This window comes from Rhineura floridana, chromosome 7, assembly GCF_030035675.1.
Source record: "Rhineura floridana isolate rRhiFlo1 chromosome 7, rRhiFlo1.hap2, whole genome shotgun sequence".
NCBI classification, from domain to species: domain Eukaryota; kingdom Metazoa; phylum Chordata; class Lepidosauria; order Squamata; family Rhineuridae; genus Rhineura; species Rhineura floridana.
In genome coordinates, this window is record NC_084486.1 from 88,030,615 (window position 1) to 88,057,371 (window position 26,757).

The 26,757-nt window shown below is 43.7% G+C and overlaps 1 protein-coding gene across 1 annotated transcript in view; it reads right to left on the bottom strand.

Moving 5' to 3' along the window:
* Positions 1 to 26,243, bottom strand: part of CRTAC1 (cartilage acidic protein 1) — a 41,369-nt gene extending 15,126 nt beyond the window's left edge. Inside the window, 5 exon segments of the mRNA XM_061637705.1 lie at positions 451 to 585; positions 1,564 to 1,720; positions 2,334 to 2,464; positions 13,280 to 13,476; positions 26,023 to 26,243. Of these exon segments, the coding sequence (XP_061493689.1) occupies positions 451 to 585; positions 1,564 to 1,720; positions 2,334 to 2,464; positions 13,280 to 13,476; positions 26,023 to 26,243 (841 nt within the window).
* Between the last annotated feature and the right edge of the window lie 514 nt (positions 26,244 to 26,757).

Below are 26,757 nucleotides of genomic sequence, written 5' to 3' on the forward strand. Positions count from 1 at the left end.
GGGGACAGCAGAGGCAGGGACAGTAGCAGAACTGCAGGTTGTGGGGTAGGACAGCAATGGCTAGTTGAGCAGAAAGAGGGGCTGGAGAACTGCTGCAGAATCCTATTGCTACCCAACCAGTCCCTCTCCTCTCTTTCAGCCACCCTGTGCCTATTCCTTTGCTGACAAGGGAGGAGTGCTTCTAAAGAGAATAGGTGTCATCAGCAGCACCATAGTGATGGATGCCACCCTGACACCTCATTAAACTCCAGTGATCAGCCAGACGCTCAGTTACCGGTGGCTGAGTCTGCGGGCACTCATCATCACCCCACCACAGCAGCAGGCAAGGAGAGGGATGAAAAAAATCTCAGGACACCACCAGGATTAAAGAGCGCCAAGCAGCTGCTGTGGCGGTTCCTATCCTACATCTAATGGCCTCTGATACCACTCTCACCCTTGCAACATACTCACCAGCACTGGATGCTACATCTATGAAGGTACCGTCACCCTGGTTCCGGAAGAGGAAGTTGGCTCCATTCTCATTGTCACAAAATATGTCAGAGTCTGCTTCACTGAGGATAGGCCCCACAGCCAAGCCCCGACCCCCTGAGAAGAGGAACAGTGAAAGCCACAAGACCCTCCAACCAGCTGTCCCCTGTGTGAGTACTACAGGTGCTAGCACTGGGGAAAGGTTCCCCCTGAGATTTCCAGGACCATCAAAACATCCACCAGTTGGTTCACTCTTCTGTTCGCTCCTACCTCTCCTCACAGTTATTGCACTTCACTTTGATGTTGGGGTTCACTCTTCATCAGCAATTATCAAGTCTCCACAATTATTGCAAAATTAGTTAGTGACAATTCACTGCCACAGAGTAAGAGCAGGATGAAGACCACTGGGTATCCATGGGCAGCAGCCAGGAGCCTGGCAGGGCCCAGCAGGCTGCCTGCAAGCCCTCCCCTCATTAGAAGCTTGGACTCTGGTGGCCACAACTAGACTGATGGCTGCCATTTTAGTCTCCCCAGTGGTTGGGGGAATGTTTTTATAGCAGCCACCAAAACAAATATTTTTCCCACAATGACCTGGACCAATAGAACATCTGAGGCATTGTGGGAAAACAAAATGGCGGGTGTAGGTGGCTGTTGCTAAAGGAGCTCTGTGCCACCTTGTAATACTGAAGAAGGAAAAGCCTGCTGCAGTACAAGGTGAGCCTCCTCACAAACCTTAGGGGGGCACTGCTTTAGGAAGGGGGCATTTTACCAGGTCTCACTCAAACCTGGTGCTGATCAGAGGTTCTCTTGTCTGATTCAGATATTCACAGAAGGCTCACTTGATCCTTCCCGCACTTATAGGAAGCTGCCTTATACTGAGCCAGACCACTGGTCCACCTAGCTCAGTATTGCCTAAACTGACTAGCAGCAGCTCTGCAGGATTTCAGACAAGAAACCCCTAGCCCTACCTGAAGCTGCTAGGGACTGAACCTGGGGCATGCAAAGCACAACGCTCTACCATTGAGCTACAGCCCTTTTCCTTCCCCTTTGGTCGGGCTAGCCCTCAGAAGAACAGCAAACCCTCTGCCCTCATACCTGTGAATTTGTTGACTCCGGCGTCTGCAGCCACATCATTCAGTGCCACAATGCCATTCTCTGGGTCACTGGCAGCTGTGTCCATCTCAATGAGGGCATGGGGCCCAACTCTCCCACTGGCATAGTTAGCTATGTAGATGGAGTAGCGGCCAGAGCCCTGTGGGAAGGGAGGCGAGGCCTGAGTCTCCTCTCCATTGAAGTAGACCTTGCCTCCCAGCATGAGGGCAGACACAGTCCCAGGCCCTGACAAGGGTGAGTTTATAAAGGTAAACTCAGTCCCAGACATCTGAGCAGAAGCAGTCGAGTCCAGCCCTGACATTTTTCCTTGCCGTGGACTTCCAACAGGGGGATGCCAGTCCTTCATGCCCCCGTTTGCTTCAGACATCTCTGCCAACCACCCCCTGCCCCCATTGTTTTTCACATGGCACCCTGATTTAGCAATAATCGTTTGAAAATAAACCATGCGAGGTAGAGGGAGAAGAAAGCGCAGGTGACAGGGGCATAAATCACCTAGACAGGCTGTGTTTATCAGCAGCACGGCACCCGCCTGGCACTGCAGCCCCTGATGGGAGTCCTGACAGCTGCGAGGGAGGAGGCAGAGCCTGGCCACTGAAGAGTTTGGTGGAGAGCAAGGCCTCTCCAAACCTATCTCCTCTCTTTGTACAGCTGCACTGATGCATCTTCCGCTCCCATTTGGCTGCCTTCCTCAAGTCTGACCCACAATCCTGAAATTATAGCTTCAAGTCATCGCCTCCTGTCCACTCACTCACCATCCTGTCCACACATGCCACGGAGCGCCCAGCAAACCAGCTTGCCACACCCCGGTTCACCTCATCGCTCAAGATGTCCTCCCAGCGCCCATTCCGAAACTTGAACAGTTTATCTGTATAGGTGGCTACACCTGGGAAGGAGAGATAAGGTATCAAGATGTTTCAGGGTCTTTTGGCCATGTGCTGAATCAGCGCTCGCTTGCTCACTTTCCCCAACACCAAGACACAAAATCAGTGTGAGTTGTGCATCACTTTCTCTACAGCCCCAACTATGTAATTATGCAATGGGCAGTCATTAATCGCTCCTCCAGACAGTCTGTTTATTCATAGTCATCCTGATTTGCTTGCACAAAAATTACCTAGTGGTTAGATTATGTCCAGTCTTTATTAAGCATTTATTCTGATTTATTTATGGGGCGGTTATATGACAGTGCTCACTCCCAGACTGGTGTTTTTTTACGGGTGTATTCTGCAACATGTCACTGATGCAATAATCATGCATTAGTGGTGGGTTTATATCAGACCAGCAACAAATCATTCTGCTTTATTGGTTGTTCTACGATGTTTCCCAAATGTTATTGCATAATTGCCAGCTGGAGGAGCACTCTTGCACAACAGAAGTTCAACAGCAAAAAGAAAAGGAAAGGAAAAAAATCCAGAACATTTGTGGTATGAAAAGTGATAGAATTTCAGCAGGAAGAGACAGAATATGCATTTATTACAAACAAAACAGTAAGTCTGCCCCAAAATGTTTGCAGGTACAAACAGAACTTAAAGAGGGATCCCATATAACTACTCAGATACCATCATGAGCACAAACCATGATGAATACGCAATATAAAAGATGTCTGGAGGGGCCTTGTGAGCATTCATTCTGATTTGCTTATGGGGTGTTTTCATGTCTTCTCATTAATCATTTGTTCATCCCACACTTTTCAGTGCATTTCCTTGTCACTTTCCAAATCACAACACACACACACACTTCCCCTTCCCCAGTGAGTTTGTTGTGCTAGGGCATTAGAACGCTTTAAGTCACTTTAATTGCACAAGCCTAAATTTCCAGTATGTTCTTGAATCCCTCTTGCAAAATACTGATAGTCTGGAGGCACCCTAAGACTCCAGGGGCTGGAAGTAAGTGAGTGCAGACTAGGGATGAGATCCATTGGCCGGTGCTGGATCAAAAGCATTATGTTGACCTAACAGGGCTGGCATTGATTTGAGTTAATTCTGTATCTGCTAGCCACTACTTCTACCAATCTATGCTTTTTTGGGGCTCAGAAACCCCCCCCAATATTAATATCAATATTTTAAAAGGAAATATAAATATTTCCTTTAAAACTATCAATATTTTGAAGAAAATATCAATATTTTAAAAGGAAATATCAATAAATTATCATCCTTACAATCAACGTTTTAGAGGAGGATTTTTTTTAAAGTCCATTTTCAAAAATAGCAGATGAAATTTCCTACATTAAAATCCGATCTTCAGCTATTGAGAATAAGCAAATTAATGGAAAATTCAGTACCAAATCCAAAATTCTAAAAGCAGAATTCTAGCACATCCATAGTGCAGACACTCGGTACAAACCCAGCCCTGAGCAGCAGCATAACACTCTGCAGATACTGCACCCATACATGCAGGTGTTTGTTAGGGATTCATGACCCCTGTATCCTGATCTAGACTGAACCCGCACTGCTGTCTCATTTGGCTCTCATCTGCTCTGCCAATAGACACTTGTTCCTGATTATCAGCCTTTCTGGGCTTCCCCCACTCTGACACCCCTACTGTATGCCTAATTGCTAGCCAGTACTGCAGGGTTGTGATCGGGGCTGTACTACAATGAATGCAGCAACTCCAGCAAAGTTTAAGGGCTGGTCAGGGAGGCCCAGAAAAATAAACTTATTAAGGTAAAATGTGCCAGAGCAGCGCAGATCCATGTTCATCATAAAGGGAAAAGGGAAAATCAATGGCAGGCACTGGCTAGGCCCTGATGGCAGGACTAATGTGAATGGCTGATTTAGGGAGGCTTTGGCAGCTGCAAAGCAGTAATTAGGTGTGTCTGGAAGACGGATAAGTGAAGCCAAGAGCAGGTCAATGGTGCAGGTATGGGAACCAGCCCATCTCTGGATGAATGCTATGGGGAGGCCGATCCCCTTTCTAGGCAGAATGCCAGAGATCCCAAATAGCGGTTTGGTGCAAAGGCATGTAGGCAAAGTAGTGATGGTATGGCAATTATTTCAGAGATATCCAGACCCACGAGACAGGAGCCACTAAATCCAGCATGGAACTCGGAGGGTAAGGTTCCCAAGTCAGAAGCATCCCAAACCCTGAGATTTCAGGGATGGGCCCTAGTGATGTCAGGGGAGTGGACCTGAGTAATGTCACAGGGGTGAGCCTGAGTGATGTCACAGGGGCGGGCTCTAGTGATGTCATTAAGCATGATACATTAAGCAGTGTTCTGGCACTTGGGTCCTGCTTGCGGGCTTCCCCCAGGCACCTGATTGGCCACTATGAGAACAGGATGCTGGACTAGATGGGCTACTGGCCGGATCCAGCAGGCTCTTCTTATGTTCTTATGTTCTTATCAATCATAGTTGCTTGGAGCATACAATTAAAACAAAAACATTTCTCTGATTGGAAATTAAGATAGAAGTCTTAGCTAAAAGATGGAGCCTGGGTAGGGAACATTTAATCTAGCCTACTTGCTTCTGGCAAAAAGGGTGTTAAGTACCCTCAGGCCAGTCCAGTCACCAGAAGGCCATTGTAGGAAGAAAGGAGCCTAGTCTTGTGGAGATGTTAGATGGGAGCACTCGGGAGGAAAGATGGATACCCCTGAAGGCTGCAATTCTAAACACACTTACTAAGGGACTAAGTCCCATAGAACTCAACAGGACTTACTTTGAGTAGATAGTTTGGATTGTGCTCTTGGTAAATCTTGACTAGGGAAAGACATCCATATCCAAGCAGGGTTGGCAGCCCACTGCCTGGAACACCCTGCCCCTATCTTTTAACATGGCTGCTCCAAACGCTTTACAGATTTGACCCTTCGCTTCAGAAAGATGTTTGAGAAATGAGTAAGAGTAAGAAGATTCTCTACCCTTTCTGTCTACCCTGTGGACTGCTATAAACTCACTTTGACAGCCAACCCAATTCCAGTGAGTAATAACTGACAGAGAGAAAACACACATGGTCTGGTCTACCTTCACAGGCAGTAGATTGGGAACAACAGCAATTGAAGCCACGCTTCCCAATATGTGAATTCTCTTTTACCAGTATTGGACAAGAAGCAAACCATCATGCAACCAACAAAGTACATCATGTGGGTTTAAGGGGGTTGAGCTGAGTGCATGGAACCACTGCTGTTGCCTCTAGGGATGTAAGAGAGTGAGGTTAAAGATAAGTGAAATGCAAATAGAAAAGAAAAACAAGAGACAATGATGCTTTTCTAAATGCAATACCATACCAACCACAACAACATTCCTATGAGTAAGGCAGACAACTGAGCATCCCACAACCAGTCAGGATTCCTAACCAAAAACCAAAACTAAAAAAATCCTTGCAGCCAGTCAGCCAAGGTCACAGAAATCTCCATGCAGCACAACCTGACCTGTGGGCTGCAGTTAATGCAGAATGCTGCGGCATGATTGCTGACATGAGTGAGATCCTATCAGCACATAATACCTCTGCTCTGAAATCTGCAGTGGTTGCTGATTTGCTACTAGGCCAAGTTCAAGGTGTGCTTTCTATGCTATGGGTGCCACATAGTACTTGTTCCACTCTTGTAAGAAATCAGTTCTTTAATGTGGCAGCACCTACGCTTTGGAACTCCTTGCCTATTGACAATAGGCAGACGCCTCTTTTCAGTACCTGCTAAAATCATTTTTGTTTAGGCAAGCCTATCCAGGCATGTAGAAGCAATTGTGTTTTTAAATCAGTTTTTAAATCATTGTTGGTTTTATTATTTTGAATGTTTTTAAATACCTGTCTTTAACTGTTTTTGTCAATAATTTTATTGTTTTAATTCTTTCTGTAAACTGCTTTGAGATTTTTTGCAATAAAGTGGTATATAAATGTTGGTATATAAATAAAATACATAAATAATTTTTGGAGTCACTGTGGCCCTTGAGTCTCTTCCCACTTTTAGGAACAAAGGAATCTGCTTTATACTGACTCAGGCCATTTGGAACTGTCCAGCTCAGTACTGATGACATGGATTAGCATTGGTTCTCCAGGATTCCAGGCCATAGTTTTTTCCAGAAATTGAATTTTAGTCCTTTGCATGCAAAGCATATGCCCTATCAATGAGCTACAACCCTTCCCCTGTTTAAAAAAGTATCTTTTAAAATTGTTCTTTTCAATTCACTCTTGAATGCACATCCCTAGGGCAGATCCACACCATTCATTTAAAGCACATTCAACACACATTTGAAGCACATGAATCCCATCACAGAATCATGGGAACTATAGTTTGTTAAGGGTGGTGAGAACTATAACTGTGAGGGGGAAACTACACTTCCCAGGATTCTTTAGGGGAAGTCATGCACTTTAAATGTTGGATGTGCTTTAAATGTATTGTCTATGTAATAAACGTTGTCTGTATGTAAATTGTTTTAATTAATTTTTCAAAATGGAAATGAGCTATAAAGTGTAGTGGATGACTATGGGCTACTCACCGTCTCTCAGCCTATCTGCCCCTCGTTGGTGAAAACAACGGAGAACCATGACCACCCCAAGGAAGAAGGCCACACTTAAAATGCAGAGGAAATAATCTACAACCACAGTGTGAAATCAAATAGTTATTGGGACATAGTATAAAGAAATATTTATATAAGCATGACTATCAAATATGTTTATTATTTACACAACCTGTAAAGATATTTACAGTGCAATCCTATGTTTGTTTACTTGAAGAGAGACACTGCTTACAAGTGCCTGTACGCTAATGCTAGGAGCCTCCAAACCAAGATGGGAGAAGTGGAGTGCTTGGTCTTAGAGGAGAGCATTGATATAGTGAGCATAACGGAGACCTGGTGGAATGGAGAAAACCAGTGGGATACGGTTATCCCTGGATATAAACTATATCGGAAGGACAGGGAAGGACGTATTGGTGCCGGAGTCACTCTATACGTGAAAGAAGGCATTGAATCCAGCAAGCTCGAAACCCCAAAAGAGGCAGACTCCTCCACAGAATCATTGTGGGTGGTGATACCATGCCCCAGGAGGGACTTAATACTGGGAACGATCTATTGTCCCCCTGATCAAAATGCTCAGGGACCTTGAGATGAGATATGAAATTGAGGAAGCATCCAAACTAGGAAATGTGGTAGTAATGGGTGACTTCAACTACCCGGACATAGACTGGCCACATATGTGTTCCAGTCATGACAAAGAAGCAAAGTTTCTAGATATTCTAAATGACTATTCCCTAGACCAGTTGGTCATGGAACTGACCAGAGGGACGGCAACCCTGGACTTAATCCTCAGTGGGGACCGGGACCTGGTACGAGATGTAAGTGTTGTTGAACCGATTGGTAGTGACCACAGTGCTATTAAATTAAACATACATGTAAATGGCCAATTGCCAAGAATATCCAACACGGTCACATTTGACTTCAAAAGAGGAAACTTCACAAAAATGAGGGGATTGGTAAAAAGAAAGCTGAAAAACAAAGTCCAGAGGGTCACATCACTCGAAAATGCTTGGAAGTTGTTTAAAAACACTATATTAGAAGCTCAACTGGAGTGCATACCGCAGATCAGAAAAGGTACTGCCAGGGCCAAGAAGATGCCAGCATGGTTAACGAGCAAAGTCAAGGAAGCTCTTAGAGGCAAAAAGTCTTCCTTCAGAAAATGGAAGTCTGGTCCGAATGAAGAAAATAAAAAAGAACACAAACTCTGGCAAAAGAAATGCAAGAAGACAATAAGGGATGCTAAAAAAGATTTTGAGGAGCACATTGCTAAGAACATAAAAACTAACAACAAAAAATTCTATAAATACATTCAAAGCAGGAGACCATCCAGGGAGGCGATTGGACCCTTGGATGATAAGGGAGTCAAAGGTGTACTAAAGAACAATAAGGAGATTGCAGAGAAGCTAAATGAATTCTTTGCATCTGTCTTCACAGTGGAAGATATAGGGCAGATCCCTGAACCTGAACTAACATTTGCAGGAAGGGATTCTGAGGAACTGAGACAAATAGTGGTAACGAGAGAGGAAGTTCTAGGCTTAATGGACAATATAAAAACTGACAAATCACCGGGCCCGGATGGCATCCACCCGAGAGTTCTCAAAGAACTCAAATGTGAAATTGCTGATCTGCTAACTAAAATATGTAACTTGTCCCTTGGGTCCTCCTCCGTGCCTGAGGACTGGAAAGTGGCAAATGTAACGCCAATACTCAAAAAGGGATCCAGAGCGGATCCCGGAAATTACAGGCCAGTTAGCTTAACTTCTGTCCCTGGAAAACTGGTAGAAAGTATATTAAAGCTAGATTAACTAAGCACATAGAAGAACAAGCCTTGCTGAAGCAGAGCCAGCATGGCTTCTGCAAGGAAAAGTCCTGTCTCAGTAACCTATTAGAATTCTTTGAGAGTGTCAACAAGCATATAGATAGAGGTGATCCAGTGGACATAGTGTACTTAGACTTTCAAAAAGTGTGTGACAAGGTACCTCACCAAAGACTTCTGAGGAAGCTTAGCAGTCATGGAATAAGAGGAGAGGTCCTCTTGTGGATAAGGAATTGGTTAAGAAGCAGAAAGCAGAGAGTAGGAATAAACGGACAGTTCTCCCAATGGAGGGCTGTAGAAAGTGGAGTCCCTCAAGGATCGGTATTGGGACCTGTACTTTTCAACTTGTTCATTAATGACCTAGAATTAGGAGTGAGCAGTGAAGTGGCCAAGTTTGCTAATGACACTAAATTGTTCAGGGTTGTTAAAACAAAAAGGGATTGCGAAGAGCTCCAAAAAGAGCTCTCCAAACTGAGTGAATGGGCGGAAAAATGGCAAATGCAATTCAATATAAACAAGTGTAAAATTATGCATATTGGAGCAAAAAATCTTAATTTTACATATACGCTCATGGGGTCTGAACTGGCGGTGACCGACCAGGAGAGAGACCTCGGGGTTGTAGTGGACAGCATGATGAAAATGTTAACCCAGTGTGCGGCAGCTGTGAAAAAGGCAAATTCCATGCTAGCGATAATTAGGAAAGGTATTGAAAATAAAACAGCCAATATCATAATACCATTGTATAAATGTATGGTGCGGCCGCATTTGGAATACTGTGTACAGTTCTGGTCGCCTCATCTCAAAAAGGATATTATAGAGTTGGAAAAGGTTCAGAAGAGGGCAACCAGAATGATCAAGGGGATGGAGCGACTCCCTTACGAGGAAAGGTTGCAGCATTTGGGGCTTTTTAGTTTAGAGAAAAGGCGGGTCAGAGGAGGCATGATAGAAGTATATAAAATTATGCATGGCATTGAGAAAGTGGATAGAGAAAAGTTCTTCTCCCTCTCTCATAATACTAGAACTCGTGGACATTCAAAGAAGCTGAATGTTGGAAGATTCAGGACAGACAAAAGGAAGTACTTCTTTACTCAGCGCATAGTTAAACTATGGAATTTGCTCCCACAAGATGCAGTAATGGCCACCAGCTTGGACGGCTTTAAAAGAAGATTAGACAAATTCATGGAGGACAGGGCTATCAATGGCTACTAGCTGTGATGGCTGTGCTCTGCCACCCTAGTCAGAGGCAGCATGCTTCTGAAAACCAGTTGCCGGAAGCCTCAGGAGGGGAGAGTGTTCTTGCACTCGGGTCCTGCTTGCGGGCTTCCCCCAGGCACCTGGTTGGCCACTGTGAGAACAGGATGCTGGACTAGATGGGCCACTGGCCTGATCCAGCAGGCTCTTCTTATGTTCTTATGTTCTTATGTTAAGCAAGTCCCAATGTATTCAATGGGGCTTACTCAACCAGGGAAGTGTGCAGAGAACTGCAACCTCAAGTGATAAGGAACTTGTTCTGTCAACAAGCTGAGACCTTATCCCAGTCTGCATCTGTGTTGGAATTGCTATTTAATATGTTTTTAAACATTTTCTTTATTAAAAAAGATGTTTTTAAAGCTTTTTAAAAATATTTTTAAAGATGTTTTGTTTTAATATATTTTAAAGTCTGTTTTTATGATGTTTTAAAGTGTTTTTAGTGTTTTTGTTTGCAGCCCTGGGCTCCTACTGGGAGAAAAGGTGGGATATAAATTAAATAAATAATAAATAAATAAATAATAAGCTTCATTCACCCAACCTAAAATTCAGAATCATGCCAGTTTATGCTGTTTTGCAACTGTTTAAACTTGTTTTATGGTTATTGGATTTTAAAGGGATTTATTTCTTATTGTGAGCAGCTTTTGGTTCCAACCACCAACCCTACCTCACAGGGTTGTTGGAAAGACTCCATATATATACACACACACACATACTGCAGATGTAAAAATACATACATCCCATATAATAGCTGATTGTCAAACCAGTTGGTCATTGCAGAATATTTTTTAAAAATCAGTATTAGTTTCCTACATAATAAAAACTGTGAAACCTAAGTATGCCCTGCCTAATTGCTTTAAAAATAGGATTGAAGGGGGAGAGAAAGATTTACAACACAAACACAATTCTTTGCTATGTTCACTCAAAAGTCCCATTAATTTACAGCACAATCCTAACCATGTCTAGTCAAAAGTAAGTCCTATTGAAAATTCAATGGGGTTTACTCTAGGTATGTAAGCTGGCATTGCAGCTTTACTCCCAGAAAAGCAAGTATTGGATTAAAGCTCCATATTAGAAGGGTTTTCAAAACACTGCCCTCGTCAACAGCCCAGGGTTTGACTCCTGCACACAAGAGGGGGAAAAAAATCTTGAAAGCTATATACTTACTCAATTTATGAGATTTTCAGATAAACAGGAAAAAACCAACCATTTTCTGTTGTTGCAATGAGGTCTAGGCACTGCCTGGAGGTCAACAAATCACAACCCTGACTTCACTTATTGGCTACAATCCTGAAAGGGTGGGGTTAGAGCTACGAGCTGATTTAACAAATCTGTTAAAACAGATTTAACAGTTGTAGGGGGCGGCTGACATTTTGGTGTATATCTCGTGAACCAGACCACCTAGAAATTAAATTTTTTAAAAAAAATTAAAGGTGAGAGTGCGGAGATTAAGATGACTCACCCGGAGACCCAGAGAGGACCCTCAAAAGCCAGGTATCTGGCTGAAAACCGGACACCTGGCAACCCTACAAGTTGTAGCTATATGTTAGGCCTCCAGATCTGATCATTAAACATATACCTAGGATTCCCACATGCACATGTGAAGCCATCCAAGCAAAGGGCCTGTTGTGTTGAGTGCAATTCCTATCTAACCCCAAGGAAGGGGCTAAGCCTTGGCACAGAACTGACAGTGTATATTTTGGGGCTGACCACACTTAGACATTGCAACACCATGCTGAACATCTCCTTTGCTCCTAAAGCAGCAAAGGGTCTCTTAATACTAGCCTAAGAATTAGGGCATCGCCTTTCCGGAAAAACCCTCTACCATTAGTTTGCAGAATTGCAGATGGGGCGGGAAAGAATATGTTTTGTGGGTTTCATGACTTTCTCCTTTGTGTATCCCAGTGTTAGGCACTTGCCTACCCCTCAGCAGTTCCAGGGCTCCCTGAGCTGCAGTCCCTGCTGGCAACTAGAGATGTAGCAAAGCCCTGAGTCAGCAGCTAAGTCTCTCTTTTCCCCTCCCCCCACCGCCCCACCGCTGCTGCCAGAGAATCAACAAAACCACTCAGCTGGGAAATTAACTCTAGCCTTGAAATATCCCACCCTGGTGGCCAGTGAAGGTCAGGGAATTGGAATCAGTGGCTTGGGGCTGGCAGGTGAAGCCCGAAAGCAAACTATGTGAAGGAGGGGAGCCTGTGCTGCCAGCACATCAAACAGGAAAATAGAGTGACCACGGGTCATCTCCCACCCCTACCACCGGCCCCTGTATAGATCACTCCCATCCCATTTCTAAACTCTAAATAAATTTCAGTGTACTGTTTGCAGGATAAATGCTAAGATCTGGTTGGTGCTTTTATGGTAGGATAGTCTGTGAAGAAAATGTCATGTTTTATTTATTCATTATTATTTATGTATTTATTAGATTTATATCCCGCCCTTTCTCCCAGCAGGAGCCCAGGGCGGCATGTTTTGACAACGCAGAGTGAATGTGAAGTGGTGGGAGGGAACCAATGGGTGTTATGGGATGGATGTATCAGAGCATAGGTGAGTCAGGATGGTCCATGGTAGATGATGGGTACCTGCAAGAATGTAATAAATGGTGGAAGAATCAAGATGATTCTTGAGAGTGGGTCTTTATGGATTCATATCAAGGATATGGGTGAGGAAATTCAAGGGATGGAAAGATCTGTCAATTTCCGTTCTCTCCATTTCTCATTTTTCCTATCTTAGATTCAATTCTCTACATTTCTGCAGCAATTTGTGGGGATTTTAGTTCTCATGAAAATTCTGTAGCATTTTAGTGCAAATGTCTCCTAATAAACACATTTTTGTAGGGAGTTTTGACTGATGTACACATTTTTGCAAGCCATTTCTCATCATATAGTGCATTTTGCATGTTATTTTCACTCATATATTCATTTTTATTCATTTCCCACAACATATGCATTTTTGTAAACATTGGTTGGCAAACTGCATCACAAAATTTGATCAAGTGCGAATTTTGAAGGATGGCTGTGTTTCAGTTCTCATATTGTTTTGAAAAGTCCAAATTTGATAAATTCAGCTTGAAATGTGAACTGAATCAAAATTCTCACCCATCCCTGGGAAATTCATAGGACATGGGAGAAGGTTGATGCATTAATTTGGTGGTCAGTGGCAAATGTCAGGAATGAATGGCTTTGACGCTCACCGGAGAAGGCGTTATTGGTGTTGAGGAAGTAGATCTCCTCCCGTCCATCCCCATCAATGTCACATGCTGTCACACCAATCGCATTGCCTTGGCGATCCCGTAGTGCATAATATGGGGAGCTGTGTTCATCCACTGCAAGATTCACCAGCCGGCTGCGTATCTTGTCATACGTCAGCACTAGGTTGGGACCATTGTACCTGAAGGAACAGAGAGCAGAAAATGTGATATGGGGAACAGTTTAAGATAGCAGCAGCAGCTCTTCCCGCCAGATTTCCTCTACCAAATCTGAGTCCTCCATTCCCATTATGCAAGTTCCTGGGTGAGGTAGCAAAGGGAACATCTCATTGCTGCTGTTCCAATGAGAGGCAGAAAGGGTATATCACAAAGAGAGAAGTGCTTGAAGCCAAATATGGAGGGACTTCAGAAATTATTTATTTATTTGCCTTGTATTCTGACCCTCCCAGGAGTTTAGGGTAGCAAACCATTTTACCATTTTACCTCCCCCCCAACAAGAACAGTCACAGGCCCAAGGTCATAAAGTGAGTCTCACGGCTGAGGTGAAACTCAAACCATCCTGGTCCCAATTCAAAGCACTGCATCTTCTATAATGCATAACACTGCTGGAAAACTTGGTATCATGAATGCTCCAGATCAGATAGCAAAAGCACAGCAAAAGGCACAACCAGAATGAAAAATATCACTGATTCCTTTAAATGAGGCACCATTTCCACATTGCGATTAGGCTTGGGAAAAAACTTCTTTTGACCAAAGAAGGCTTCTTTCAAGCTTTATTTAAGTGAGGAATGGTATCTGGTGAGTACCAAGAAATGCAACTGTGGGCACATGGGCACCACACTGGCAATTTATGTTTTAAAGTGCCACATCAGAAGCAGGTGAACATGGCTACCCTTCTGGAAATTTTCCCCAAGCTATGCAAAAAGTCAGCCTAAGACAAGTTATAAAGCCATTCCTTAACTCAAGTCTGGTGAATGGACCATAGTAGGAGCATTTGCCTGCCAGATGGATATAGACTAGTCTGGTAAGATTTCACAGTAGATTTCTCCAAAGATGAAAAAATAAAACCCTGATGGGACAACCCACAAAGGCAAGGAGCCTAATTATGAGGAATGTGCTTAATTTTTTTTTAAAAAAAAATATGGAGGAAATCTTGGGCTGCTTCCAGACTGTTGCTATTTTGTGGGTGAGATTTAATCCAATATTTTATTTATTTATTTATTTATTTATTTAATTAATTAAATTTTTATACCGCCCATAGCCTGGGCTCGCAGGGCTGTGTACAACAGAGAAAGCATTTCATATACAATTTAAAATCTAGTCATCATAATCAACAATATAGATATACATCAGTAAAAAAGTTAAAAAACATAATTAAACCCATAAAGAAATGCAAGTTAATAGATAATTACAAAAAAGTGTGGCATACAAACTGAGTTTTATTTTTTTTTTTAAAATACCAATACTAAAAATACTAAAAATACTAAAATGCCTGGGAAAAGAGGAAGGTTTTCACCTGGCGCCAAAAAGATAGTAATGTGGGCTCCAGGCGTACCTCATCAGGAAGGGTGTTCCATAGTTCGGGGGCCACTACCGAGAAGGCCCTCTTTCTTGTAGTTGCCTTCCGGGCATCTTTCTGAGTAGGCACCCGGAGGAGGGCCTTCGTTGTTGAGTGCAGTGTACGGGTAGGTTCATATCGGGAGAGATGTTTCATCAGGTATTGCGGGCCCGTGCCGTGTAAGGCTTTATAGGTTAAAACCAACACCTTGAATCGGGCCCGGAAACATATAGGCAGCCAATACTGGCAAATTCTGGTTGCACTATTAACACATTTATTAAATTTGTAACCCACCCTTCCTCCCAAAGAGCCCAGGGTGACAGACATCAAAAAGTTAAAACACAATTTAAAACAAAATAAATAATATTTAAACAATTAAAATAATCTAAAACATTTAAAACCAATGAAGAACCATCTAACATTTTAAAATAACCACACACCCACACAGTTAATAATTTCAAGGTTGCCATGACCAATATCTAGCAGTGATTGATATCTATTAAAGTGGCTTTGGTACTCTTGCATAATAAACCCACTCCCCTCACCAAAACAGGATTTTTTGCAGTTAGACAAGTGATGGGGAAATGCACTAGAAAGTGTAGGACAACAATTGCTTGATGTAGCATTGTATAGCTTTCCTGTAAACAAATTCAGAATGAAAGCTCAATAAACAGGTGGCACCATATAACTTCCTTGCAAACTTTGTGCAAACACATCAGGAAGAATGCGCAGTTAACAGGTGGTCTGGAAGTGACCCTTGGACTTCCAGTTTGGATCCAAAGCTAGGCAAATGCTACAGGTTATGAAGAAAGGCTCCTTGTTAGTCAGCATTCCAGAAGATAATTTTGTCTGTTTAGACTAGTAGCAGCCTCTGCCTTCATTTTGTTTCATTGTGCACCGTATACTATATTCTCTTACCCTGTCCATCTTAACCTCAATAAGTTTCAGTCATTGGGTAGGAAACATTGCATAGTGTGGGTTTTTTGGGGTGTTTTTAAATTGTAAATCTAACAAGAGGAGGGAAAGGGGAAAAAGAAGAAAAGCAATATCAGCTCCCATTAACGATAAGAATAATCCATTAGTCCATCAATCCATCAAAAATAAGAATAAACTATCAAACCTAATTTAAACATGTACATTAATATAAGCTGCCCTTATGTTCAAATAGGTATCCAAATGAGATTGTAAATTATATGACATATGTTCACATGTGGAAAGACCGTAAGATCTTCAGACCACTGAGTGGTCTGGTGGGTGCTTATCCTTCCAACCTTGAAGTACAAGTCTCCTTGCATGGCTAAAGGATAAGGATTTGCAGGTGGGCTTTTGGTGGCAGGGCCCCCATCTTTATGGAACCAAGGTTCCTGTTCTAATTTGTTTCACTCCCCCTGAAGGACTCTGGGATCAAGGGAGGCACTACTGAGGCTTCCCAGGAAATAAAGGTCAGTCAGTAAAGCAGATTAGAGAGGCACTTGTTTATAGCACTGAGCAGTATTATCAGAGATCTGATGCCCACAAGATTCAAGCTGAAATTTCTCCTTGCCAGTTTGGGAATCAATAGAAGTGGGAGTGCCAAAATGGCATTGTTTTGGCCTGAAACCCCTGTCAGGCACCAACAGGCAGTTCTTGTACAGGGATGGCATTGCCTTTAGGCAGCACCTACCCATCTTAGAGATGGCTCCAGCCAATCAGCACCCTCTCACTCAAAGCCTCCATGTAGTCAGAGTTTCAAAGTTCTATTAGTTTGATCGAGGATGAGATCTGGATTCTTTTAGTCATCCATTCATGCTAACTTCACACAATGCACAGTTGCAGAAACGCCTGAGCAGTTTCATCTGACAACTAATGATGTGTGACTCTAATGTGGTTAGCATGGAGTTTGCTAAGGCTGAAAATGCACAGTCTAGAGAGAAAATTAATACAGCAAAGAAGAAGGAGGTTGCGGAGGGATGGACAAACCTTGAGGACAATATTACAAAGCCCTGAATAAAATAATGGGAGCCAACATATATTCCTGCACCCAGTGGGAATCAGGACTGGGGCGTGGTAGAAAACAGCTATCAATGCAAAGGGCCTCAGCTGCATCAGAAGCTGAATCCTGGGGCACATTGGAGGTGCCTCCTCTCTTGAATGCACTGAGTGAATGTATCAATATATTGGCCAAATTCTCCAGGAAAGCTGGTGCTAGTGCCTGTGCAACTTGAGAGTAGAAAAGATTGGCTTCAGTACCATCTTTGAAGCAATGAGTTCTGATAAATTTATACTCTTTCCATTTCTTCATTCACTGACAGAAAGTGGACTCAGATGCTCAGCGGTTGTAATTCACACATGATAGCCTGATTATTTGAAGCTTTCATCACATGACTGACTACAAGATCTCCTGTCCTTTCCATCTGCAATCATGAAAGGCAAAGAGGCTTTCATGTGACGAAAGCCATATGAATAGGTTAAGAGCTCCTCCGAGTCCTTCCAGAGTCTTATTTCTACATGACACTTTTGTGGTTGGTTTAGCCTGTGCCTGGTTGGAAATGCACCACGCTAAAAAGCATAGCAGTATTGACAAAGCTAGGATTAAGGTCTTGCTTGGAAAGGTCACAGCCTATGATCCAGAGCTTTCTAGATCTGAGCAGCCAGAGACATTACTGGATGAGATGAATGTTCCCCTTTCTTATAAGCCAGACATGTTAGAAACAAGTGCAAAAGCAAATTAGAAGTAGCAAAGTATGGAAGTCCAGTCTGCAGATGGTGGATTGGTTTGCATAGTTCTTGCCCTAGTCTCTCTTGTGGTGGTAGAACCATAATAGTCCTTGATTAAAGGCTTTCCCAACGGAGCTGAAAAAAGTATTTTGCTGCTGCCCAGCTATGCCTGCCAACTCCAGTGCTAAAGACAGTGTCTGTCACTTTTAAGAGATCCAGAGCTAGAACAGAGGCTATCCCACCTCATGCCCAATGCCAGGCAAGCGAGAGCAGAGGGCTAGGAGGTACTGCTTCATTGCTCTAGGGCTCTTAAAACTGCAGTGACAGGCTCCAAGCTCTTGTTCTAGTCTCCTGAGCTCCACCAATGTTACTTGTGCAACACAGGTGCTTGAATTTTGAGAACATTCTCCGTAGAAAGCATATAAGAGGTGCTGCAAAGACGTTCTCCTGGCCCACCCCCTTCCCAATGTTTTAAGTTGTCTGGTGCTGCTTTCATAGACAAGCGAGCACCAGTTTCCATCTTAGGGCTCTCTGACTAGACTGACTCAGCAAGAGCTATGCCCTGGCCTCCGATAAACAAGTTACACAAGCAGCAGTCATTTGGTTATGAAATGTCCCATCCCTGTTTATGGTTGTGGCCTAGCACAGAAAGGAGGCAAAAAATTGCCCCCCAACTCACTGGAAGGTTGCAGTCAACCTCCCAATAAAAGTTTTCAATTCTTCCTTCCCATTTGGCCCATTCTTCAGCCAGGGAGATGTGAGGTTTGGCTTTTGGGCTGTCTTGGCGTTAGTTGCTGCCTATCTTGGTGTAGATTCAGGATGCTGCAAATATTTATTTATTTATTTATTTATTGCATTTGTATACCACCCCATAGCCGAAGCTCTCTGGGCGGTTTACAACAAAAACATTAAATACAAATATACAAATTTAAAAACACATCTTTTAAAAAGCAATTTAAAAACACATGCTAAAATGCCTGGGAGAGTCTTGACCTGGCGCTGAAAAGATAACAGTGTTGGCACCAGGCACACCTCATCAGGGAAATCATGCCATAATTTGGGGGCCACCAGTGAGAAGGCCCTCTCCCTTGTTGCCATCCTCCGAGCAGGCACCCAGAGGAGGGCCTTAGATGTTGAGCGTAGTGTACAAGTGGGTTCGTGTCGGGAGAGGCATTCCATCAGGTGGGGTGTGTGTGTGTGTGTGTGTGTGTGTGTGTGTTATGACAGGGCCTGTCCCCCATCCAGTGCAGGAAAGATGCTTATATGGCATTGCTGTATGAGGGGTTCTGCATACAAGCCTTCTTTGCTTAGTTTCTTTTTTCCCTGTCTTTTTGCACAATTGTGACCTCCAAGGTATGCAGATTTTTTTTAAAAAAAAAAGCAGGGCAGCAACTACTACACCTAGTGGTAGGTACAGGGCATTGCCCTTGTTAAGACTAGAGTGCATAGATGGGATGGTTGACCACAAGAGAAGCCTTGGCAAAGGAGTAGGGACAGAATCCCATTTCAGAGTACTACGGGCACTTACTATGGGACTGGCAGTCAACACATGAGCTAGCATGTCTTAGTAATCAAAGTGAAACCAACAGCAGAAAACCTGAATCTTGCCTCCTGATGCTTGAACTTTTCGTCAGATGATACATTGATTTCCTTAGCACTACTCCACTGTTAACAATGTGTATCCATGCACAGCAGCAGCGGCAGCACTATAGTCTCCAAGTATCAGTAATACAGGCATGAGCTCTATGGAAATGGTGTCTGAATCGACTTGGCTACATAAAGTCTGCTGAGAAGCAGACCCTCCATTGGTAGAGAGAGGGAGGAATACCTGTACAGGAGAAGAAGCCCTGATGGGCTGCTGCACTACACTCACTCACCAGATCAGATGGATCTTACTTGAGCAAGATTCAGCCAGTCTCTGGCATGAGCATATCTTGGACAGCAATAGCTTATCTGGCACCCACTGGAGAAGTTACTGGACATCTGAGGGGCCGTTTGCTACAGGATGCTTCTTGGAGTTATACCAGCTGGTGGATATTAGAGAGCTAATGACAAAACCAAAAGATGGCTTTAATCTCTAATGATAAAACCAACTCTAATGACAAAACCAAAAGATGAAAAGGGAAGTGCTACCATCTAATGGGTGGAGAAAGGGTGGAATTCTTCCCCAGAAAACACTTAATACACTGCTGAAGTTCTTCTACATAGGTCAGTACTGGAACTGGTGCTATTAAATGTTTCTATTCTCAAGCTAGAGAACATATTTATTCAACTTGCAGGTGATAAAAACTGGCAGGGTCTGCAAATATTTAAGGGGATAAGAGTCCAATTCAAAAGGAACTTGACAACTCAAAATCCCAGCTATGAGTGAGCTGAAATGAAAGAGCAAATAAGTAGTCTAAATTATATTTTAAAAAGCCAACTAAACTTTAAAAAGGGATGGCTAACTTGGTAGTAATACTGCTGAGAAGTATTTTGAGTTATTATTATTTATTATTAAAGACATCTATATACTGCTTAAACATTTGCATTTCTAGTGGTTTACATAAAAATAACCATACAGAAAATAAAACTAAAATTCATCATAAAACCAAACAGAAACCAGAACCCTACCTTAAAATGCCTGTTGGAACAAGAAAGTATTTGTTATGCATGTGAGGTTCAGCAAGGAGGGTGCCTGTCTAATCTCAGTTGGGAGAGAGTTCCAGTTAGTGTGGTTCCCAATATAAATGTGAGCTGGGAGCATGGCAAAAGCAGACAAATGTTACTGTGTATCTAAGAAGCATATTCCAGTTGCTCTGTTTGGCACTGTTCAAGCCACTGCTGAAGAACTAGTGATTATTAATGTTTCTCCTTTAATAAGAACATTGACAAATTGGTGACAGTTCAGGACAGAATGATGGAGATGAAATGCAAGTCCATGAAGAAAGGTCAATGGGACGATGAGACAAAAAGGATGGATGAGTTCAGGTAAAAAATAAATACAGGTGAATGAGCGAGTTTGCTGAGTTGGTACAGAAATTTCCCTTTACTAGAACTTTAAGAAGCCAGTTTAGATATAAATTTGTCAGGCATGCTATAGGTCAGGAATGCAGTTCCTGCAGCCCTCCAGATGTTGTTGGACTCTAAGTCCCATCGTCCCCGACCATTGGCCATGTTGGCTACCTCTGCTATAAAGAAACCATCTAATTCCAGTAGTCCATGATTTAGTAGCAAAATCTGAGAGTTCCTTCTAATTGTTTGTGTCATGAGGACAACGCTCTTCAATATTATATCCACCAATGCTTCAATGAATGTTAATACTATTAGTAGTAGCAGATCCCCACAGCCTAGATCTGTCTCATGAGGTGTGGAACCTAGTTTTCTGTCTCAAAATGTTAATGTATTGTGGCATGCAGCTCCTGAAAAGCTTCTTTCCCACACAGATCCTTGCTGTCTAGTAAATGTGCAGAGGTCTTCAGGTGACTGTCCAGTCTGGATGACCAGTGCATTGCCTGATACTTCCTTTGCTGTATGAGTACTGTATAGTCTCTGATGGGCAGGTTATGAGGACCCTTGGGATACAGCTGAAATCCTACTACTGTTCAAATAGTTTGGGTCCATGTGTGCCCATGCTTTTTCCTGTGTAGTACTGTATCTTGCCTGTTCTCTCAAGGATGGTCCCATGTACATATGAATACACACAGGCCCAATCTGCACTATACACTTAAGGCACTATCATACCACTTTAAATAGTCATGATTCCCCCCAAGGTATCTTGGGAACTGTAGTTTGTTAATGATGTTTAGAGTTGTTAGGAGACCCCTATTCCCCTCACAGAGCTACAATTCCCAGTGGTTTAATCATCAATCCTTCTTCCCAGGGCCGGCACCAGGCATGACTGAGGCCTTGGGCAGCAGACTGTCCCGGATCCACATAATCATGCATGCTCCCCAACATCCCCTCCTGATGCAGGTGGCACAGACTGAAATAAGCCCACCCACTCCACCTACCTCCTGCGTGGGTGTGTCAGTGCACTAGTGCATTGTGCACACATGTCTGCCATCACCCAAGATGGTGGCAGGGATGTCAACAACTTAGGGATGTCCCCACCACCATCTTGGGTAATGGTAGGCATGCTAGCACAGCACACTAGTGCAGCGATGTGGGAGGTAGGGGGTGGGCGGGCCTATTTAACCCTGTACCACCTGCATTAGGAGGGGTGTTTCCTGGGAGCGTTGAGCTCCCACTCCGTGATATACGGCAGTGTTGGGTTGCTGGGCACCATAACCCAATGCTGGTGTGGATTGTGGAGTGGATGCTCCACCCTTCCAGCCTAATGTAGTGTCCCCCAGGGGCCCTTCAGGGCCTCAGGGGCCCTCAGCCAGTGCCTGACCAGGCTGCCCGCTGGCGCCGGGCCTACTTCTTCCCAGAAAACTCTGGGAATTGTAGCTCTGTGAGTGTAATACAGGTCTCTTAACAACTCTCAGCACCCTTAACAAACTACATTTGGGGGAAGCCACAACTGCTTAAAGCAGTAAAATAGTGCTTTAAATATATGATGCAGATACACACAGTTTCTGTTGTGCATGCCTCAAAATTTCCTTGTCTTATACATGCATGTCCCTCAATGCGTGCTCCAAGTGCTCCTTCCAGATGCCAAAATGTTGTATCCCCATCAGACTGAAGGCAACATGACATGGGCTGGATGGTTGGCTCTTCAAGCAGCTGGCCAAGCATTAACTCCATTGCCTCCCTGCCCCCCACAACCATCTTCCTGTTGGAACTGTTGGCAGATTGAGGATGCAGGGAGCATACAGTTGAATGCCTTGCTCACTCCTGTGCACCTTTCCAAGCCAAATATGCCAAGAATGAGATGGGGCACTCCCTCACTCTGCAGCCAATTAACACAATGTCTGTTGGTGCACACTGAGGCCTGTCAGCACAGACAGACACACAGAGAGACAGACAGGAAAGAGGTGCCCCTCCATCCAAGAGAGTGCTGGCAACTGTAGCATCCAGATGACATACCTCTGGCCAGAGTGCCTAGTTAGAGCAAGGGAACCTTTGCTTTTCCTCAGGTACAAACCATGAAGACCACATCATGTTGTCTTTTCCTCCATTTAGACCTCCACGCTTTGTCTGTAGCTGAGATACCCAACCCAAAGGACTATGGGGAGAGGGTTAAGGAACTTTGGGTTCCAAGATACTGGTATTAATCTAAATAGCTTTGGGTCAGGATACTTGAAGGGTTGCCTCTTGCCACATATACCCAACTGAAGATCAATTCCTGAGGCATTTCTTTGGGTACCCCCACTGAATGAGGTTTGATAGATGGCTACCAGAGAGCAAGAGAGGGACTTCTTAGTGTGGCACCTTTGTTGGGGAATGACCATTCTGGTACCAGGTGAAACCCTTTTTATTTTCCTAGGCTTTTCAAAATTAAAATTTCTATCTTAAGTTTCTTAGCACTTGCAAGATCTTTTCTACACATTGCTGGTTTAAATTGGGGCTTCTGGTTTTATTCTGTTTTAGGTTTTATGCTTACATTTTATTATATTTTTATATATGATTGTATTTTTTAGTTAAACTCCCAGGGAACTTCTGTTACTGGGTGGTACACTGTAAGTAAGTAAGTAAATAAAAATATGGCAGCCTCATCATAAAGAATGAGCTGGAAACTCTGGACTGAGAATGCTGATTGGGTGAGGGCAGCTTTCACAGACATAAAGAATACTGAGTGTTGCTATGTGGATGTCTACACTCTTGTAAAGGACAACCATCCATGAGGAGGAAAGGAGCTGGCTATCTGGGCATGAAGTCAGCTCCTCTGTGAAGGCTTTATCAAAGGCTGCTGACCTTGGAGCCAGGCAAGAGGACTTGGAGAAAAGATAGAGCTTGCCTAGCCTTTGAGTGGATGACCAAGTAAAGACATATACTACAATAATTCAGCATTAACACAGGTGATACGGGGCATTGAGAACAAGGGTGAATGGCATTATTCCTATTATTTCTGATGTTCAGGTTCTCAGTTCTGTTATTTATGTAGCAAAAACGGCACCAACCACACATGAGGGAGGTATTAGAAGTCTTGATGAAATGCAAAATAAAAAAAAATTAAACTTGGGGGGGATGGAATGAGTGCCTTGAATGCTAAACAACAGCACTCCATGCTACAACATTTTGTTGCAGGTCCCACTTGTTTGTAATGTTAAAGAATGAGAGTCCAGGATTATTCTAACTGGTAGGAGATGGAAATACTTTATATAATGCTGTCTGGAAAACAAGTCAGGCATCGTATCACAAAGCAAGTTAGCCCTTCCCAGCTAAATGTTATTACAGTAAAAGAAATTGTTCTGTTTGTGTCCATGAGGTGCACAGAGAACTAAAACATTCTGGACTGGGGTAGCTTGAGGGGTGCTTAGCTCCACAGAGGCAAACACTATGTGAGATTGTATGGAGCAAGGTGGGGCAAGGAGGCAGGAGAAAGGTGTGGCTGTGAGTTGTTAACCACGGTGCTGTGGATGGCTGTGAGTTGAGAACCATGGTGCTGTGGATATTGTTAATGCAGGATACTGTGAAACGGCCATGAAACACACAGTGTGGTTTTGGACAGCTGAGGTGAAAATGAGGATGAAAAGAGAAAATGCTGGGACTCTTGATGCTGGGAGACTAATTTCCCACGCCTTTACAAGCAGGGTTATTATTCTGTGTTCCTGCTGTGGTAGGGATGGAGAGAACAGAGCAATGCCTAAGCAGGAATTCAAGGGTTGCAGGGAGAGACAGACTATGAAGAGATGAGATTTCTTGTGGAAATGAACTCAGCTGGAGAGGCAAATACGATTCAGGAAATGCTAGACATAAAAGTTCTTCAACAGATACATGCTCTTTCCCCCAGTTCAGTGCAATTCAGAGATGTTTTATGGGCCGGACAATGTATACAATTGGTGGCCCCTCCGGTACCCATCCACTAGCTCACGACTCCCGAGGGGCCAGGCGGTGAAAGAGGAGGCGGGGGGGGGGGTTAAGGCAGCTGCAGGCAGAAACAGTTTGTCAGAGAAACGACTTGGGAAGGCAGTTAAGTTGTAAGCTGTGAGAAAGCTGTTGAAGTTTTACCGTGGATGCACATTCAAGCCTATATGTGAGTCTTTGCACTGCTATTACTTCAGGTTTATTTCAGGTGCTACAGTCTGATCCCAGCTTGTTGTCACATCAGGATGAGGGAGCAAATACATATACCTTTTCCTTCCCTCTAGTACAGGGGTGGGGAACCTCCATCCTACGGACAAACTTGGGACTGCCAGGAGTTCAAATTAGGTCTGCAAGGCCATTTCCCCTAAATCATGCCCACCTGCCCCACACTTGATGTCAATATGTGATGTCAGGTGTGGGTCAGGCACAGATGTGGGTACCAGTACACAATCCAAAGCCTTAAGATGTGCTTCTGATTGTGCATTAAAGGAAAGCAGACTTTAGCTCTACAACCCATCAACTAATGCACAGTAGAGCCAAAGAGTGCTGGATGGGCAGAATTATTGTGACACCAAGTGATTGACAGGTGGGCAACCCCATCCACCTGTCAAATTTGGCCTGTGGAGCCAAAAAAGTTCCTCATCTCTGTGCTAGAACAAAGGTGGGCAGGCTTTTTGGGGTTGAGGAGAAAGTGGTTGATAGCTGCACACTGGTGGTGGGTGTGGCCAAAGTTATCATGGGTGTGGGCAAAGTCAAAGAAGGCGGGGCCATCCTCCCTACCCCTCCTTTCTCACACACAATCAGGCTACCCCCACCAGCAGCAGCCTGCCTCATTCTGGACTTCCAACTAGGGATGAAAGAATCTGTCAGTTCTTGCTCTCTTGGGTTTTCATTTTTCTGATCTTAAATTCAGTTCTCCAGGTTTCTGCAGAAAATTGCAATTTAAAAAAAGATTCTCATGAAAATTCCTCAGCATTTTATTGCTAATTTCTCCTAACAAACATTTTTGTATGCAGTTTTAACTAATGTACACATTTTTGCAAGAAATTTCTCCTAATATAGTGCCATTTTACATGTTACTTTCACTAATATGTTCATTCTTATGCAAACTCCCCCCAATATATGCATTTTTGTAAACTCTGGCTGGAGAACTGCACTGTAAAATTTGAACAGATATGAATTTTGAAGGATGGCTGTGTTTTGTTCCTCATTTTGTTTTGGTAGGTGAGAATTTGATTGATTCAGCTTTCAATGTGAACTGAATTGGACTTCTCCCCCAACCTACACTTGCCCCGAGTCTAGAATTTCCAGAATAATCTAGGAAGCTATGCAATCTTTCCCCCAATGAGACGTGTCAAGACATGCATACACACAACCTAGACATGGTAATACATATATGAACCCACCTGGCCAGCATCATGCCAGACCTAGTCTACTCATCCCAACCATGGCACCCTCTCTCCTTGGAGCCATCTCAGTTATCATACATCTGGCAACACCTAGCATTATCCATAGTACCCACCCAGCCACGACAATCTCAAAGTCTCCATCCTGGTCCACATCCGTCACGGCCACGCCGTAATTGAGCTGGGTTGGGTTGCTGTCATAGTCAGGTGGGAGGATATGATCTGTGATGGCTGTGAACATGGGATCACTGCGCTGAGATCCTTCTCCAGGCCAAGCCAGAACCAAGCTCCACAACAGCAACAGCAGCCACCTTGACATCTACAAAGAGGGAGACATGAGACTATGTCAGTCATGTTGCCCTCACCATCCATCAGTTGGAGAATGTTCCCCCCATGTAGGAATTCTGGACCAAATTCTAAAACTTGTGCCCATTTCAATTCCTGGTCCCAGATTTTGATAATGTGTGACTGATCCATGAGTGGATGGACCTCTCAGCCCTTCTCATTTGGATATGGAAGAGAATGCATCCCATCTCATTCTGGTCTGGTCTGAGATGGTGTTAGTACTTAGTGTTTGGCAGGGGATCTAATGTAGCCTGCCTTATTGCTAGGATAAAGTCACCCCCTGCTTCAGATCTAGGCAAACAGTCCCAGAGTCTTTTGGTTTAGGATTGGTCAGATGGTTGCCTATTGGTCAAGTGCCAGTGATTTTTCTTCCCATTCAATGCAAGCATGTATAACTGATAGCAATGAAGTTGTGTTTCTCAGTCCTCTGGCCTTGTTAGGAGAGAGCTCTGGAATGCAAGAGCTATGGCAGGCTTGAGCTGGTGCCAAAAGCAGGAATGGTTGGG